The sequence below is a fragment of the Pseudophryne corroboree genome, chromosome 2 (genome assembly GCF_028390025.1).
Source record: "Pseudophryne corroboree isolate aPseCor3 chromosome 2, aPseCor3.hap2, whole genome shotgun sequence".
NCBI classification, from domain to species: Eukaryota; Metazoa; Chordata; class Amphibia; order Anura; family Myobatrachidae; genus Pseudophryne; species Pseudophryne corroboree.
Window position 1 is genome coordinate 758,345,693 of NC_086445.1, and position 16,762 is coordinate 758,362,454.

The 16,762-nt window shown below is 46.7% G+C and overlaps 1 protein-coding gene across 2 annotated transcripts in view; it reads left to right on the top strand.

Annotated features, from left to right (window-relative positions):
• LOC135047464 (serine/threonine-protein kinase 38) overlaps positions 1–16,762 on the top strand; it is a 249,986-nt gene that overhangs the window by 86,701 nt on the left and 146,523 nt on the right. For both annotated transcript variants that reach the window (XM_063955453.1, XM_063955454.1), the window contains exon 5: positions 692–775. In XM_063955453.1, the coding sequence (XP_063811523.1) occupies positions 692–775 (84 nt within the window). The remainder of the gene's footprint in view (positions 1–691; positions 776–16,762) is intronic.

Below are 16,762 nucleotides of genomic sequence, written 5' to 3' on the forward strand. Positions count from 1 at the left end.
ACTCGGTCCTCATTACCCCACACAGTGCATGTTTTGCAGGTAACCTAGCAGGTGCACAGGTGTATTAATTACTCAGACACATTTTAAAAGGCCCACAGGTGGAGCGAATTATTTCACTTGTGATTCTGTGAGGAGACCTGCAAAACATGCACTGTGTGGGGTCCTGAGGACCGAGTTTGCAGACCTATGCCTTATGGACTACAAGAAAAGGATTTACCGATAGTTATTAAAATCCTATATTTTCTTCATACATTGAGTCCGAAAACTGTACACCATATTCAAGGTGTGATCTACTTGTTGACTTAGGGGTCTATTTATGAATCCTCGGATGGAGATAGTCAGCGGAGATAAAGTACCAGCCAATCAGCTCCTAATTGCCATGCCACAGGCTGTGTTTAAAAAATGACAGTTAGGAGCTGATTGGCTAGTATTTTATCTCCGCTGACTTTATCTCCATTCAAGGATTATGCCCCTTAATCCTAATACTATCTGCACTTTATATGCTTTTACCCTTTTTATGCTTGCCAGGGTTTTATTAGCTTCTGTCTGGCAATGCTTGCCACTATTTAGCTTTATATCCAAAGCTCTCTTATAGTATGTCTCCGTTTTCTCTAATCGTATTCCGTTAGCTGTGTAAGTAGCCTATATATTGCCATGGCCTAGGCACATATCTGTATACTTCTTCTTGCAGGTCCGGTTGGTTCAGAAGAAAGACACTGGACATGTGTATGCAATGAAAATTTTACGTAAATCGGATATGCTGGAGAAAGAACAGGTGATCAGATTTCCATTTATTTTATGTTTTCATCTAAACTATTCAAGAGTAAGTTTTGGGAAATGTTTATCTCATTAATGAGGGATGATGTGTGTTTGACATCCTAGAACTTGATTTACATTTATACAGTAAGTGTAAGATTAATTGTGCCATTTCCTACAATTTTGTAATAGAGTCCATGAAAATGGAGTGTTTAAGTGTTTACTGCGTAGCATCGACCAATGTCCTGATCTTTAGTGGAGGTGGGTTGTGGCTTTTGCTGCACAAAATCCGTTGCATCCTTTAATGGTCACAGGTGTAGCTTTTAGGTTTTAGTGAGGCAAACTTCTTATATCGCTTTCAGATCGCAATGCCGGGACCCACCCAGGAATTGGAAACTGGTCCTTCCCGGGTGGGACCCAGCATTGGACCACTACACACCGCAATCCAGGGTCGGGTTGCCATCTGGGGACGGAGCCGCCATTGAGGGCGGGTGCGGAGGTGGCGCTGCGAGATGACATTTCCTCGCCGCCTCTCCCTATGCAGTAAACCGGTACCGGGTCGCATCGACCCAGGTAACCCCGTTCACCCTGCGCCTGACCTGGTAATTACCTGGGAATAACCCTTCTTATAACCCGGGTTGAATTTCCCGGGTCAGGCAACCCTGGAATTCGTCCATGGCCCCTTTCACACCGCACAGCAACCCGTGTCGACCTGACAATGTACCGGGTCGAAACCAGGTTATTTCTGCATTGTGAAAGGGGTTTTAGAGTGTGTTTCTCTTCTGTGTTGTCCGGCAAACTTCACCGTAGAAGCCATCATCCTGTTGTAACCTTGGCAAAGTGTGGGTTGAGTGTATATCTCCGTGTTTTTTTTTTTTTGTAACTGTACATTGCTGTAAACCCATAACAAAGGTTCCAGATGCCTTCATACTATGGGCGGTACCCTATTAGTTGCGGTACTTTACCGCTGCTAATAGTATCGCTGAGGGCTATCCTATTAGCCCCAATGCCGGCATCCTTTTCCCCCGATGCCGGGATTTTTTGGGGATTATGCTTCAGGTGCCTCAGGCACCAGAAGCATAATCCAATATAAGGGGCCACCGAAGCCGCAGTAACAAATGTGATCAGGGACTCATCCCTGATTCCATGTGTTTTGGTGCGATCGTCTGTCCAGCCTGATCAAAATGGCCTCTAATTGGATACCACGATAGCGACCATCTGTTTTGATTGGCTAAAATCACATTGGGGCTAATAGGATACTGCCCAAATGTATAGATATTCATTTATTAATCAGATTTGTGGAATTTTATTACCTTCATAAGCAATGAAAAGCATCTTTTAATTAATTTGTACTTGCTATTCATAAATCTATTCTTTGCATTGGATGCATTTTGCATGTGAAGCATTTTTTTTGTGTGATATATAACCTGGAAATCTGGCATGTTGTACAAAAAGGGTGCGCTGTTTAATAAGTGATTTAGTTTCTATATTTTGATACTGTAACAGAGTTCGTTTTAGTCATCATTCTTCTGACTAGCGTTCAAAGCGGTTATAGACCTCACTGTTTCATGTATGGGTTGCACTACATCCGTGTGTCATTTATATCTTGTGCAAAGCGAAGCTGTCATCTTTGCAGTACTTCGGAAGCATGCTGGTGGAAAGGAAGTGGTGAGATGGGAGTAACCGCTTATTCACAACACAACTGTTTGTTGTCTTAAGACAAATTTGTGATATTCAGGCAGCACTGAGTGACATCATAGCACAAGCACGTGAATAAGGAAGTCAGTGACAGACAGGAATGTTGGGGCAGTTTGTTATTTGGTGTTGCTAGACTATACAGTGCACGTTAGCAATTTGGATACTTAATCTAACCTTTACCTAATATCACTAGAGCAGAGGTAGGCAAACCTGTGACTCTCCAGCTGCTGTGGAACTACATATCCCAGCATGCCCTACCACAGTGTTTAGGACATTCTAACAGCAAACCTGTGGTAGGGCATGCTTGGATGTGCAGTTCCACAGCAGCTGGAGAGCCACAGGCTGCCTAACCCTGCACTAGAGGGAATACCTTCCATAGAATGTCCTAACTATAAGAACCTAAATATACAGAGGCTGAACAGGGTCCTACAGCAGGTCAGAGACGTTTACACTGCACACAGGTGCAGTAGCGCTGGGGGTCTTGGCAGCAGCATTAGCCCGAGTAGAGATTTTTGCTCCATCCCTTAACATCACTTGCAATCTCCCTTAACCTAAAGTGGGTGATTTAATTGTTTGTTGGAGTGCCCATTACTTCTGGCGCGCCCAAAAGCATCGTGTTTAGGCTGGCTACGTAGATAACCAGCAAATAACCTGCCTGCAGCGCGAAAGTCCTGTGTGGGACACTTCGCACATATCCGCTCCCTATTTTAGGATGGTGGAGAGCTGAAATGTCCCCGCCCCCACTTGTGGTTACTCATGCATGCACGCACGCACGCAGCAACAAGTGAATTTGTACATAGGGCCTATCTAGTGGCAATCACGGTGTAAAACAATTGAACTGCCTCTAAACAGTCTTCTAAGATCATTGGCTTATTTCCAGAAGGCTTTTTTTTCATGTCTGTTTCCTATTAGTATGTTATTGTGTATAATAGGATTTACCTCTATCTGTGTAAAAATCTGTTTGGGTTAAGACCTATAGTGTAAAATGATGGTGATCAAATTGATGAAGGCATCCACTCTTTCAGAGACCTGAGATGGAGCATACTAAGGTCGCACGGGTGTGGTATAAAAGATAGTGTCTAGTTAGACAATCAATAGATAGACACCATATGTTAGACATTAGGTCGACAGGGTCAAATGGTCGACAGTACAAAAGGTCGACAGGGTTAACAAGGTCAAAAGGTCGACATGAAAATGGTCGACATAAAAAAAGGTAGACACCATGTTTTTTCATTTTTGTGGATAGTTTTGTCACCTGGGACCCCCAGTTGTAGAAAGGCACACCCTCGCGGGGCTCGCCACGCTTCGGGCTCGGTGGCTCGCTGCGCTCGCCACAAGGTTTATAACCAACTCTATGCCGACATGGATAGAGAAGGTATGAAATAGTCCAAAAACATGTTAAATTTAACTGTCGACCTTTTGTACTGTCGACCTTTTGACCCTGGTGTGTTCAAGACCCGCGCACAACTGCTTGAGACATATATACCCTTCACCTTATTAAAACAGAGTCTTAAAAATGTATACTGAGCTTGGTATAGCAATCCGACTCCTTTTTCCCAGGTTGTTCACAAAGGTAGGCTTGAAAGTTCGTTCAAATCCAAATAACAACAATAGCTCTGTAAAAATAAATGTGTTCCAGACCAGTGCTTGATAGCAGAGGTGGAGGAGCCACAAAAAGGGAAACGATAATAGTGCAGTGGTAAAAACAAAGCTGATGTTTTAATACAAATCGCACTTACAGAAACAAATAGTTAAAATCACATAGAAAGGACCCAATGGCACACAGGAACACAGCACAGAAGCTCACGGACATCCACAGATGACTTCCAAGTGGTAACGACGGCCTCAATACTGGAATTTGAAGTCGCCAAGTCCTCGAGATGTTATGCAACGTCCCCCAGTGTCCATAAGAATGGGTAGTCCACAACCATACTTAACGCGTTTCGGATCACATAGGATCCTTCATCAGAAGACCTTTTGACCCTGTCGACCTAATGTCTGTCTAACATATGGTGTCTATGTATTGACTGTCTAACTAGACACTGTCTATCTATCAACCGGATACCAGGTTGCACTGTCAGGCTGTGCTAGAGGAGTAAAATGTTACAAATAGACTGATTTATTGTACTGTACTGTATTCAATAAATGAAACAAAGACATTTCATATTGTACATTTTTATGCAAATTAAGCAAGATTAGCCATCAGCAGGAGTATTTCAACTCTGTTTTTATTAATTAGATTAGTCTGTATTTGCTGGTGTTATCTGAAAACTAGTTTGTATTCATCAATGCAATTGGCTGAAAAGGCTCTAGGACAGGGGTGGCCAACCAGAAATCTTGTTGGGTACATCTTTGAGCCGAAAGCACGCTTGCAAAAATGGGGTGTGACCTTGTGCCTGCTAGGCCACGCCCCTGGTATAAAATACATTGAAAAAGTCAGATCCAACATAAAATACAATGAAAAAGCCACTTCTACATCAAATAATTGAAAAAGCCAGATCCGCATAAAATCCGTATAAAATATATTGAAAAGCCAGATTCACATAATACACTTCAGTTCCCCCATGTGTCACTCCAGCCAGCACCCACCTGTGTCACTCCAGCCAGCTCCCCCGTGTGTATTTAGCTCCCGCAGTTCTCAGTCTATGTAGTGCTGCTGCATGTCTGGCTGGAGTGCAGCGGTTCACAGATCTCTTGTGGTCACGTGACTTTGAGTATTGGGTGTGGTCACGTGACTTTGAGTGTTCGGAGCCACATTTGAATGAAGAAAGAGCCGCATGTGGCTCAAGAGCCACGCGTTGGACACCACTGCTCTAGGAGGTTGTAGACAATCACAAACAGTGCATGTAGTGGATTCAAATATCTACATGCGCGCGCGCACACACACATAAGAAAAAATTAATTATATGTATACTGAAATAATATTTTCATGCATTAGTGGTATTAGGTATATTTCATGATCACCAATCTCTGTGTCTTTTGCTCTCCACACCACCAGTATACAGTACTTCCGAATTGTAACAACCTGGTTCTGAGCCTGTTTTTGCAAATTCAGGCCTCATTGACTTTATATGTTGTACAGAAATAGTTCCTGACTCCATGCAGTTGAATTCAGATACAGCAATACAATAATTGATAAACGTCCAAATAAGTAAAAACCATGTATTGAATGAGATTTTGCCCTCTGTATTGTAGAATACACTTAGCAGTAAAGCTTTGCTAAAAGCTCCTAAAAAAGAAAAATTACATTGTTGCCTAAATGACTGTGTAGCTGTAATTTTATAGTACAAAGTTAGGCAACATGGAACTACACCACCCAGCGTGCCTGCCACTGCTTTGATGCTAAACTGTGCTATTTGCTAAAATTGTGTCAGGGTGTGCTGGGAGGTATAGTTCCAGAGCAACTGAAGTACCACGGCTTAAACCTGGTCTAGCCTGTATTTGATAAATGATAGCTGGTATCTTAATGGTTGCTATGGGCAACAGCACCATGTTTTAGTTTCATTTATAGAAGCTTTTGCACATCTCTCTTTTAGTGTGAATATTAGCAAAAATGTGTTTTAAAACGTGTACTATTTTTTCTCTGTTATCTTAGGAAGACTTCTTACCATTCTTATCATTTAATGAGCTAACTTTTTAGTGGTATACAAGTACCTCCCCTCCAACTCCTTCCTCCGTTTTCATTAAGTTCTGAAAGGAGTAGGGATGGCCATCAGTATTATACCCAGTGATCCCGCTGAGCCAAAAAAAAAGTGAGTCCCAGGGACCCCTCACTTTTAAAAATTGGGGTCCTACCGGTCCTTTTCTGGGTCCCATCGGAATGAAGGTTTTTATTAATCTTAATCTTATTTGGACACTACAAAAGTGTTGGGCTGTGTAGCATGCAGGGGGTGGTAGTCATGTGACCGCCGGTCGGCTGACCGACAGTCACATGACCTCCTCCGTGAGCCCGACAGCTCACTATCCCGATGGTCGGCATGCCGACCAACAGGGACTATTTCCACTCGTGGGTGTCCACGACACCCATAGAGTGGGAATAGAACCCGTGGCGACCGCAGGTCGCCACCGAGCCCGCAGCGTGGCGAGCGCAGCGTGGCGAGCGCAGCGAGCCCGCAAGGGGCTTGCTGCACTCGCCCCTCCCCGCCGGGATCCCGGCGTCGGTATGCTGCCGGGATCCCGGCGTCGGTAAGGTGACCGGCGGTCAGGAGACCGCCGGTCACCCGTACTACACCCGCATGCAGGACACCCTGCACCAGAGCTGTGTAACTAGACATTTTGGTGCCCTTTGGCAGAAAGTGAATTGGAGCTCCACCTCCCAGACCCTAAACAACAGGCGGTGCGCTCCGAAGGCGCGTCACTAAAATTTAGGGGCATGGCTTCATGAGGAAGGGGCGTAGCCACATAATAGTGGCAATTCATATTACACCACACAGTAGTGTCGCTTATACACATTGCACCAGGTAGAACCTCCTACACACACTGTGCCAGGTAGTGCACATTATACACATTACACCAGGTAGAGCACGTTATACACAATGCGCCAGGTAGAGCGCATTATACACATTGCACCAGGTAGTGCACGTTATGCACATTGCACCAGGCAGAGCACGTTATACACATAGCACCAGGTAGAGCACATTATACACTTTGCACCAGGTAGAGCACATTATACACAATGCGCCCGGCAGAGCGCGTTATACACATTGCGCCCGGCAGAGCGCGTTATACACATTGCGCCCGGCAGAGCGCGTTATACACATTGCGCCCGGCAGAGCGCGTTATACACATTGCGCCCGGCAGAGCGCGTTATACACATTGCGCCCGGCAGAGCGCGTTATACACATTGCGCCCGGCAGAGCGCGTTATACACATTGCAGCCACCACCTCAGTGATTGCGGGTGTCAGTGGAGAGGGTTTCCACAGTGATCGCGGGTGTCAGCGGGGAAGGGGGTGCCCACAGTCATCGCAGGTGTCAGTAGAGGGGGTGCCGTGTGTTACACTGCATGAAGCTGAATATTGTCCCTCTTGAACAGACTTCTGTGGCTCTGTTGCGGAACTAGATGTCACACAACACCCTGACATTCTGTGCCGCTGGCTGGCAGGACACGCTGAGGCGTGTACTTCTAGAACATCTAGAAAACCACAGAGCAGTGAGAGAACAGAGATCACTGTGGTTGGAGTTGGTATCTTTACATTGTACATCTCACTAGGGGTGTACTACATAGTGTCTGCACTACTGTAATTGCCATCTGGCATCCAGAAACAAAGTATGAGCTTTGGGGGTGATATTGGATCTGACGCATCCAGACACCTCCCCTACAGGAAAACTATGCACACAGACTCCCCACCCCCGACACAGCGCTGAGCATCCAGACAGGGACAGATCAAGCCCTCGGGAGGCCCAGGGCACCAAAGACAGGAGGGCCCCCTCACCGACCATCAGGTCCCTCCCCTCCGCTGCACGCGCTGCTCATCTCCCGCGGTCACAGTCAACGGGAGCAGCGCTGCAGCAGGGGGAGAAGACTACACACCAGGCTGCCGAGTCAGGAGGGATCCGCGCTGCTGGGGGAGGAGTGCGGCTGTGCATGCTGCTTCCTCCCCCCTCCTCTCGGGCAGCACGGCCGGGGACTGAGTCAAGCAATCTCCAACCTCTGCCGCCAGCAGCATCTCTCCTGGCAGCAGCGAAGGCTGGAGATTGCTTGACCGTGCTGCCCGAGAGGAGGGGAGAGGAAGTCGCATGCACAGCGTGGATCCCTCCTGCCCCAGCAACCTGTAAGGTGGTGCAGAGCTCCGGCCGGGGGGCCCCTTAACACAGGGGGGCCCGGGGTACTGACCCCCTGGGCACCCCCCTGGATGTAGGTTCCCCCCCCCCCCCCTTCAAGCCACAGGGACGCCGACCATACGGATTCCCCCTCCCACCCGCAGGAAAACTATGTACACAGCTCCCCACCCCCCGCCATAGCGCTGCCCGCACCCTCTTGAGCGCTGAGCATCTGGACTCCTCCCAGTCACAGTAACACAGACCACACATAGACTCCGCTCCTGCCGCTGAGTAAGCACCCTGCTGCGGGAGGACTTAGTCCCCGCCACCAGCAGCACACACAGTTCTGCCGGCGCTCCACCAACAGTTAATTAACAGTCAGCGTACACAAACTCACCCCTGCTGCCACGCCAGGACATATCCAGAGAGCATCCGATTGGCTGTAGCAGAGCGCGTCCTCAGGGACCCGCCCACTTTTAAAATGTGAGTCCCTGATCATCAAAACAGAGTAAAATACGCGATATAGCGCGTTTTTGCGAACACTGACACCCATCGATTTTTGCCATCAATAGGTGTTTTATGTGGAACCATCGAGGACTAGAAAATCATCTACCATCGATGGTTTGCGGTATTGAATAGTCCCTCATGCACAGGAGAGGTTTTGCTGGAGAAACAATCCAGCAGCAAAAGTTTCCTCTGTGCATGCTCGGCTCCCCCTTCCCCTGCAAGTAGCCGCCTTCCATGCCCAAGTGTAATACCCTTCATTGTAAACCATTTGATACAATGTATGATCTTTGTATTTGAAAGGGTGACCTCTGTCTGCATTGGGTAAAAATTTTTGTTTTTAATAAATTGTTAAACAGATCTGTTTGGTTAATCATAGTGCTGGTACTATTGGAAAGTGATATTTAGCGCCCTCTGATTCATTGTTTGGAGGTGTTGTTTGGTTTGGTCCTTGCTAACAGAAGAATCGGATTAGAGGGCAGCAATACTAAAGCGCAGGATTAGGGTATTACTTGGGGTGTATGTATGTGTATATATATGTGTGTGTATATAATATAAGGGGCACTACTGTGTAGGCATATTGCACAATAGTGTGTCATAATGCGTGGGCCTAATGTAGATAAGTACTATTGTGTGGCTACGCCCCTTCCCCGTGAGGACACACCCCATTTCTCAAATCTAGTAGCCAGGATAAAAATGTAGGAGCCAGACATACCCCCCCCCCCCCCCTGCCCCCAACCCCTTCAGCCATATTACTGAGCAGCTTCCCTTCCCCCCCACCCTGGTCACACAATCGAACCCCACGGCTGCACAGTTAAGAGGATACCCCAAGGCAATCAACATCTCCGTCTCCCCACACCTCGCGGCCACATTGAGTAGCTAAACCCCACGGGCAACCAACTCCCACGGCCACACAAATAAGGGGGTAACTCCAAGCAAACTACCACTCTGCAGCCTTTCCCTGGGCAAACAGTCCCTCCTACCCTGTGGCCACATCACTACCCCTCTGAAACCGCAATCCATGGCCACGCAGAGACCCTCTTATTGGAGATCTCTGCAGCTGGAGTTTGGAGACAGCAGACAGTGGAGCAGGATGTGACTGACAGGCACAGGAATCAGTGCAGGCCAGGACAGACACTCGGCACATGCATTTCTGTGCAAGAAATAGCTGCCGCAATACAGGCACGCCTCCAAAAATCTCCACTGGGGCTGAAGAGGATCTGCTTCCTCCCTCCAATATCTAATAGCCAGGCAGAAAAATCTAGGGACCATGGCTACCTGGCCCCTGGGATTTGTCAAGCCCTGATATGAAGGAATTAAATTTAGAATGGAGTCTGTAAGGTCAGTCATAAATGGAATGGAGTTAAATGAGGTTTTGACCTGCATAGACGTCAAGGATATACCCATTTGGAAGGGCCATCAGAGTCTGTTAAGATTTGCAATCAAGGAAAGGCATTTCCAGTTCAAGGCTCTTCCTTTTGGGCTAGCAACATCTCCTTGTGTATTTACAAAGGTCATAGCAGTTATGAGTGCGGAACTTCCATTTTCATAGGCTATGGTCAAAGATGGAAACAAAGCTACCCATAAATTTGTTGGAGCTAAGAGTTCTTCTAAACACATTAAATAAGACAATTGATCTTCTGGGAAATCAAACAAGAATTTTAGTCTGACAGTGTTAAGCAGTAGCATACATACCTCACCAGGAAGGGATAAAAAGTTCCTCTGGAGAAATGTTTTACATCCTGTCTTGGGGTTCCCAGCAATGTCCGTTATCTTTATTCTGGTGATAAAGAATTGGAACAAAGACTTTTTAAGTTGCCAGACTATTCTTCCAGGGGAATGGTCTCTGCTACTGGAAGTTTTCCCTCATTCTGGTTGTGAGATGGGGATTTGATGACCCCTTTGTTCTACAACAGCATTCTTAAGAGACGCAGTGGTAGTTCCATGGAGATTTTAACTGGTTTATCTATATTTCCGCCGATACCAATAATTCTGTGGGTTCTAATTAAAATAAAGGAACACATTCCGTTAATATTAGTAGCACCAAACTGACCAAGAAGAGTTTGGTACACAGATATAGTGAAAATGCCGGTGAGTCCAGGAGTTAGACTGGCTGGACAATGAGAATCTAAATTTAGGCTCATGAAGCCAAGATTTTAAAGAAGAAAGGTTTTTCGGACTCTACACTGTAGTTTAGACTATGCTAAAAACCAGGAAGCAGGTATCTGCAGGCAATGATCATAGTCTGTAAAAATTATATTAATTGGTGTAAAAAGGAGAAAGCTTTGCATTCTGTTTTTCTCTTACGTCCTAGAGGATGCTGGGGACTCCAAAAGGACCATGGGGGGTATAGACGGGATCCGCAGGAGCTTGGGCACACTATAAAGACTTAAACTGGGTGTGAACTGGCTCCTCCCTCTATGCCCCTCCTCCAGACCTCAGTTAGACTTTGTGCCCAGGAGTAGCTGGACACACACTAGGGGAGCTCTACAGAGTTTCTCTAAAAGACTTTTTGTTAGGTTTTTTAGTTTCAGGGATACCGGCTGCCTACAGGCTCCCTGCATCGTGGGACTGAGGGGAGAGAAGTCAGACCTACTTCTTCTTAGTTAAGGGCTCTGCTTCTTAGGCTACTGGACACCATTAGCTCCAGAGGGTTCGATCACTTGGTTCGCCTAGCTGCTTGTTCCCGGAGCCGCGCCGTAAACCCCCTCGCAGAAGCCAGAAAAAAGAAGCCGGGTGAGTATGTGAAGAACCGAAGACTTAAGTGACGGCAGAAGACTTCAGTAACGGAGGTACAGCGCAGCGGTAGCGCTGCGCTCCATGCTCCCACACACTTCACCAACGGCACTCACGGGGTGCAGGGCGCTGGGGGGGAGCGCCCTGGGCAGCAGTTACTGAGGTTTTGGCTGGCAAAAGAAGGGCTATACAGTGTCCGATCACTGTATAGAGTACCCCCGCCAGTTTTCAGATTCTAATTTTAGCGGGCTACAGCGCGCCGGGAAGGGGGCGGGGCTTAGCTGCACATTGCGCACCAGCGCCCTTTTCTCCTATCTCTACAGCGCTGCAGAGACGCTGCCCGGACCTCCAAGCTCCCGCCAGTACACGGGGAGGAAAAACGGGGGGGGGGGGGGGAGGAGGCACATAAAATTGTTTTTTTTCCATATATATTGCCGTCGCTGAGCATATTACTAGCTTCGGTTAGTGTATGGGCGCTGGGGGTGTGAGCTGGCATACTCTCTCTGTGTTCTCCCTAAGGGCTTCTCTGTGGGTCTGTCCCCGGGTTTGTGGACAGTGTCAGTGTGTCGACATGTCTGAGCCTGGGTGTTCCTCCCCGGAGGAAGTTATGGGGGCTGCAGAAAAAGATTTGTGTGTGTCTGTCGGCACATCCGACGGCTGATTGGATGACTATGCTGAGTACACTGAATACAAATGTGGCTTTATTGTCAAAGAGACTGGATAAATCTGATTCTCAGACACAAACATGGAGACAGTCGGTGGAGGACGCATTGTCTCAGATACAAACAGTCTCAGCGTCACAGAAGCGGGCTTTTAACCTGATGACAGATACAGGTACTGACACGGACTCTGACTCCGATGCCGATTTAAATGAGGCTTCTTTGCATCCGCAGGTTGTCCAGAGTATTTAGTACATGATTATAGCCATTAAAGAGGTTTTACGTATATCTGAGGAACCTGCCGTTCCTGACACAAGAGTTTGTTTATTTAAGGGGAAAAGACCTGAAGAAAAAATTCCCCCCTCTCATGAAATGAATGCGCTTTGTGAAAAGGCTTGGGAGTCGCCTGAAAAAAAGGTTGGCAGATTCCTAAGCGAATTTTGATGGCATATCCTTTTCCCTCTGACGATAGGGAAAAATGTGAGTCGTCTCCAAATGTGGACAAGGCTCTATCCCGATTGTCCAAAAAGGTGGCGCTTCCGTCTCCGGACACGGCTGCCCTCAAGGATCCGGCGGATCGCAAGCTGGAGACGACTTTGAAGTCCATTTTCGTCAATACTGGTGCATTGCTCAGACCTGCTGTGGCGTCGGTATGGGTGAGTAGTGCTATTGCAAAGTGGGCTGAAAATTTGGCTTCTGATATGGATTCTCTTGATAAAGATAATATTCTTCTGACTCTTGGTTATATTAAGGACGCTGCAGATTACCTAAAGGATGCGGCGAGGGACGTTGGTCTCTTGGGATCAAGAGCCAATGCTATTGCGATTTTGGCCAGGAGGGCGCTGTGGATTCATCAATGGAATGCTGATGCCGACTCCCAAGAAGAATATGGAAGCTCTTCCTTTTAAAGGTAGTGTCTTGTTCGGTGACGGCCTGGCTGACCTGGTGTCGACCGCTACGGCGGGTAAGTCATCTTTTCTTCCTTATGTTCCCACACAACAGAAGAAGGCACCCCATCAGCAGATGCAGTCCTTTCGGCCTAATAAAAAATACAAAAGAGGTAAGGGCTCGTCCTTCCTCGCTTCAAAGGGTAGAGGTAGGGGAAGGAAGTCGCCTGCAGTACCAGGCACCCAGGACCAAAAGTCCTCCCCTGCCTCTACCAAGTCCACTGCATGACGCTGTTGCTCCCCTGGGGCAGTACCTACCAGTGGGGGGCCGTCTCCTATTTTTCAGTCAGGTCTGGGTTCGTTCGGCTCTGGATCCTTGGGTCTTAGACATAGTGTCCCAAGGGTACAGGCTGGAGTTTCAGGAGATGCCCCCCAACCGGTGTTTCGTGTCGGCCTTGCCAACTTCTCTTCCCGAAAGAGAGGTGATAAGAAATGCGATACAAAAGTTGTGTCAACAGAGGGTCGTGGTGCCGGTTCCCCCGTCAGATCGGGGGAAAGGGTTCTATTCGAGCCTCTTTGTGGTGCTGAAGCCGGACGGTTCGGTCAGACCGATTCTGAACCTAAAATCCCTCAATCCATACTTGAAAACTTTCAAGTTCAAGATGGAGTCTCTTCTAGCGGTGATCTGACACCCCACGCTCTCTGGTCCGCCAATCTGTGGTGGTTTCTGTAATTTATTTGCACTTTTGTAATTTTATTGGGTTTTTATTGAAGTTCTTTGTACTTGTACTTCACTATATATGCACCCTTTTTCTTTGTTTTTTGGGGGTATTTATTCTTCGGAGCTGTGAAGATTTACCTACCAGTGGAAATAAAAAAGGGGATAAACTGTCTATTCACCGATTTTATAAGGAGTCTACTCATTAGGATTATAAACTTACATTCACCTGACTGTGAAAATTGTCTATAATATTCCAGAGAGCGCACCACAGCAAGTATTGGAACACTGTATGTCACTTTATCAAGCTGTAAAGTGATTTCAGTCACAAATTGTGTAGTTAACACCGTGCAGGTGTGTGATTTTGTTTATCATGTCTAAGAGAGGCAAGGTTGAGGATACTCTCTCCACAGCAGCACCAACACTCTTTTTTCATGTTTGTCTTGCAAAGCTGGGTTAACCTCTCAAGATCTGGTTCAAAATGGATTATGTGCAAATTGTTTTAGCTTTCACCAAAGTCTCCTGAATAATCCAAGGCAGGCACAAGTTCAGGTTGAACCTCCATGGGCTTCTTTTGCACAGACATTATCCAATATAGCTGAGCGGATAGTGCCAGCTCCTATACCAGGAATAGGTTACCCTGTTAATCCTTACATGCAACATTCCACCTGGGTTTTTCCACATCCAGTCTAGGAATCTGCAACCTTTCAACAAAAACAGGCTGAAAGGCCTGTGGAAAGTAAATTACACAAATATGAAACAATATCTTCACAGTCTACATGTTTCAGATGGGGACTCTTCGGAGGATGAGGATTCCTTGCATTATGGATCTGCATACAGATATGAGGAGGAAGGTCCCAGCTCAGTGGATATACCTGAGCTAATTAGTGCTATGAAAGCCATTCTATCCTTAGAGGAGGCAGCATAGCCTTTGATATAATCCAAGGCACCTGTGTTTAAACATCCCAAAACAGTCAGAACTGAATTTCCGGGGTCGGAACAGCTGACGAAGATTATGCAAGAGGCTTGGGTAACACCCAGTAAGACGTTTACAATTCCAAAGAAATGGAATTACCATTATCCTCTTCCAGCTGGGGACTGTTAAAAAAAAAGAGGGGGCTCCCAAAGTAGATACGTCTGTCATTCGATTGGTGCCTTCAACATCGTTAAATGATGTTACTGATAGTTTTTTTTAAAAACATCTATTTTCCTATTTTCTCCTTGTCTGGGGCTATTGTAAGACCAGCCATGGCTTCAGCCTGGATGGCAAAAGCAGTGGCAGCCTGAGCTGATGCATTGGAGGATAATCTCTCATAGGCATCTAGAGAGCAAAAATCCCATATTGCACATATTAAACAGGCAGCTATTTTTATGGAAGAAGCAGCCTTGGATATGGGTTCTATTGCCTCTCAAGCATCAGCCTCAGCAGTAGCAGCTCGCAGAGCTGTCTGGCTACGTACATGGAAGGCTGACTCAGAGTCCAAGAAGGTTCTAGAGTCTTTGCCTTTTACTGGAGATACTCTTTGGTAAAGAATTAAACAGTATTTTGGGGTCAGAGGCAGACTCCAAGAAAGTGAAGTTTCCTTAAAAACACAAATCCAAATTTAGGTTTCCAACTTTTCGGCCCTTTTGGACCCAGGGAAAAGCAAAAGGAAAGTGTTATGGCAAACAGTCCCAATCTGACAAGTCTGGTTAAGACTAAAAAGCATTGGGCTACCAGGAGACCAGGCCTGCTTCCAAGCCAGTAGATAAGTTATCAGCCTGATGGTGCCGGCCTCCACCTGGGGGACCCCGGGGTGGGAGGCCGACTACTTCATTTTGCACAGATCAGGCAGCAGTCCACCACAGATGCCTGGGTGCAAGAAGCGGTATCTCACGGTTATGTGTTTGTCTTCAAGAAACACCCTCCACAGAGGTTCTTTTGTTCCAGCCCATCTTCAGTGGAAACAAAGGCCATGGTCTTGCAAGAGGCAGTTCAGAAGTTGCTTTAATCAGGAGTGATAATTCCAGTTTCTCCTGTGCAACAAGGACAAGGTTTCTAGTCCAACCTGTTTCTAGTTCAGAAGCCAAATGGGTCGTTCCAGCCCATACTCAATCTCAAAGTGCTGAACAAGTACATTTGGGTGCCTCGCTTTCATATGGACACTTTACGTTCCATTATTTTGGCCATGGAGCCAGAGGATTTTATGGTATCCCTGGGTATCCAGGATGCTTACCTGCATGTTCTTATAGCACAGTCCCATCAGTGCTGTTTCAGGTTTGTTATCCTCCAGCAACTTTTTCAGTTTCAGGCCCTACCATTTGGACTGGCCACAGCTCCAAGTTGTGTTCACCAAAATTATGGTGGTATCGGCTTATCTCTGTTGGCAAGGGATAAGGATTTTTCCATACCTCAATGACTTATTAATTCTGGCGCATTCTCAGGAATTGCTTCAGTGTCACCTGCAACAGACAATAGCTTGTTTGCGAAGACACTATTGGCTTATAAATTGGGCAAAGTCGTCCCTGGTTCTGTCACAACGGATGACACACTTGGGCATGTATTGGATTCGGGTCCTCAAAGTATTTTTACCTCTGAAAAAAGTATTCACAATACAGTTGAGGATTCAGGAGCTGCTACACAGTCAAAGGGTATCCATTTGCACAGCGATGCGTGTGATAGGATCAATGGTGTCGACATTCGACATGGTGGAGTATGCTCAATTCCCCTCTAGGCCTCTACAACGTCTGATCCTTTCCAAATGGAATGGGTTACATCAGACAATGAAAACTCAAACTATGGTTCTTCCTCTGGAAGTACAGAGGTCATTATTCTGGTGGCTACAGACATCCCATCTCGACAAAGGGATACCCTTTTGGATCTCCGATTGGGAGGTTCTAACAACTGATGCCAGTCTTCAGGGCTGGGGAGCATTGTCAGAAATAGTTGCTTCCAAGGGCAGTTTACCAAGGAAGAAAGTTGCCTGCCAATAAATATATTGGAACTTCGGGCCATCTATATGGCACTCATTCAGGCAAATGATATTCTTCAGGCAGACAATGC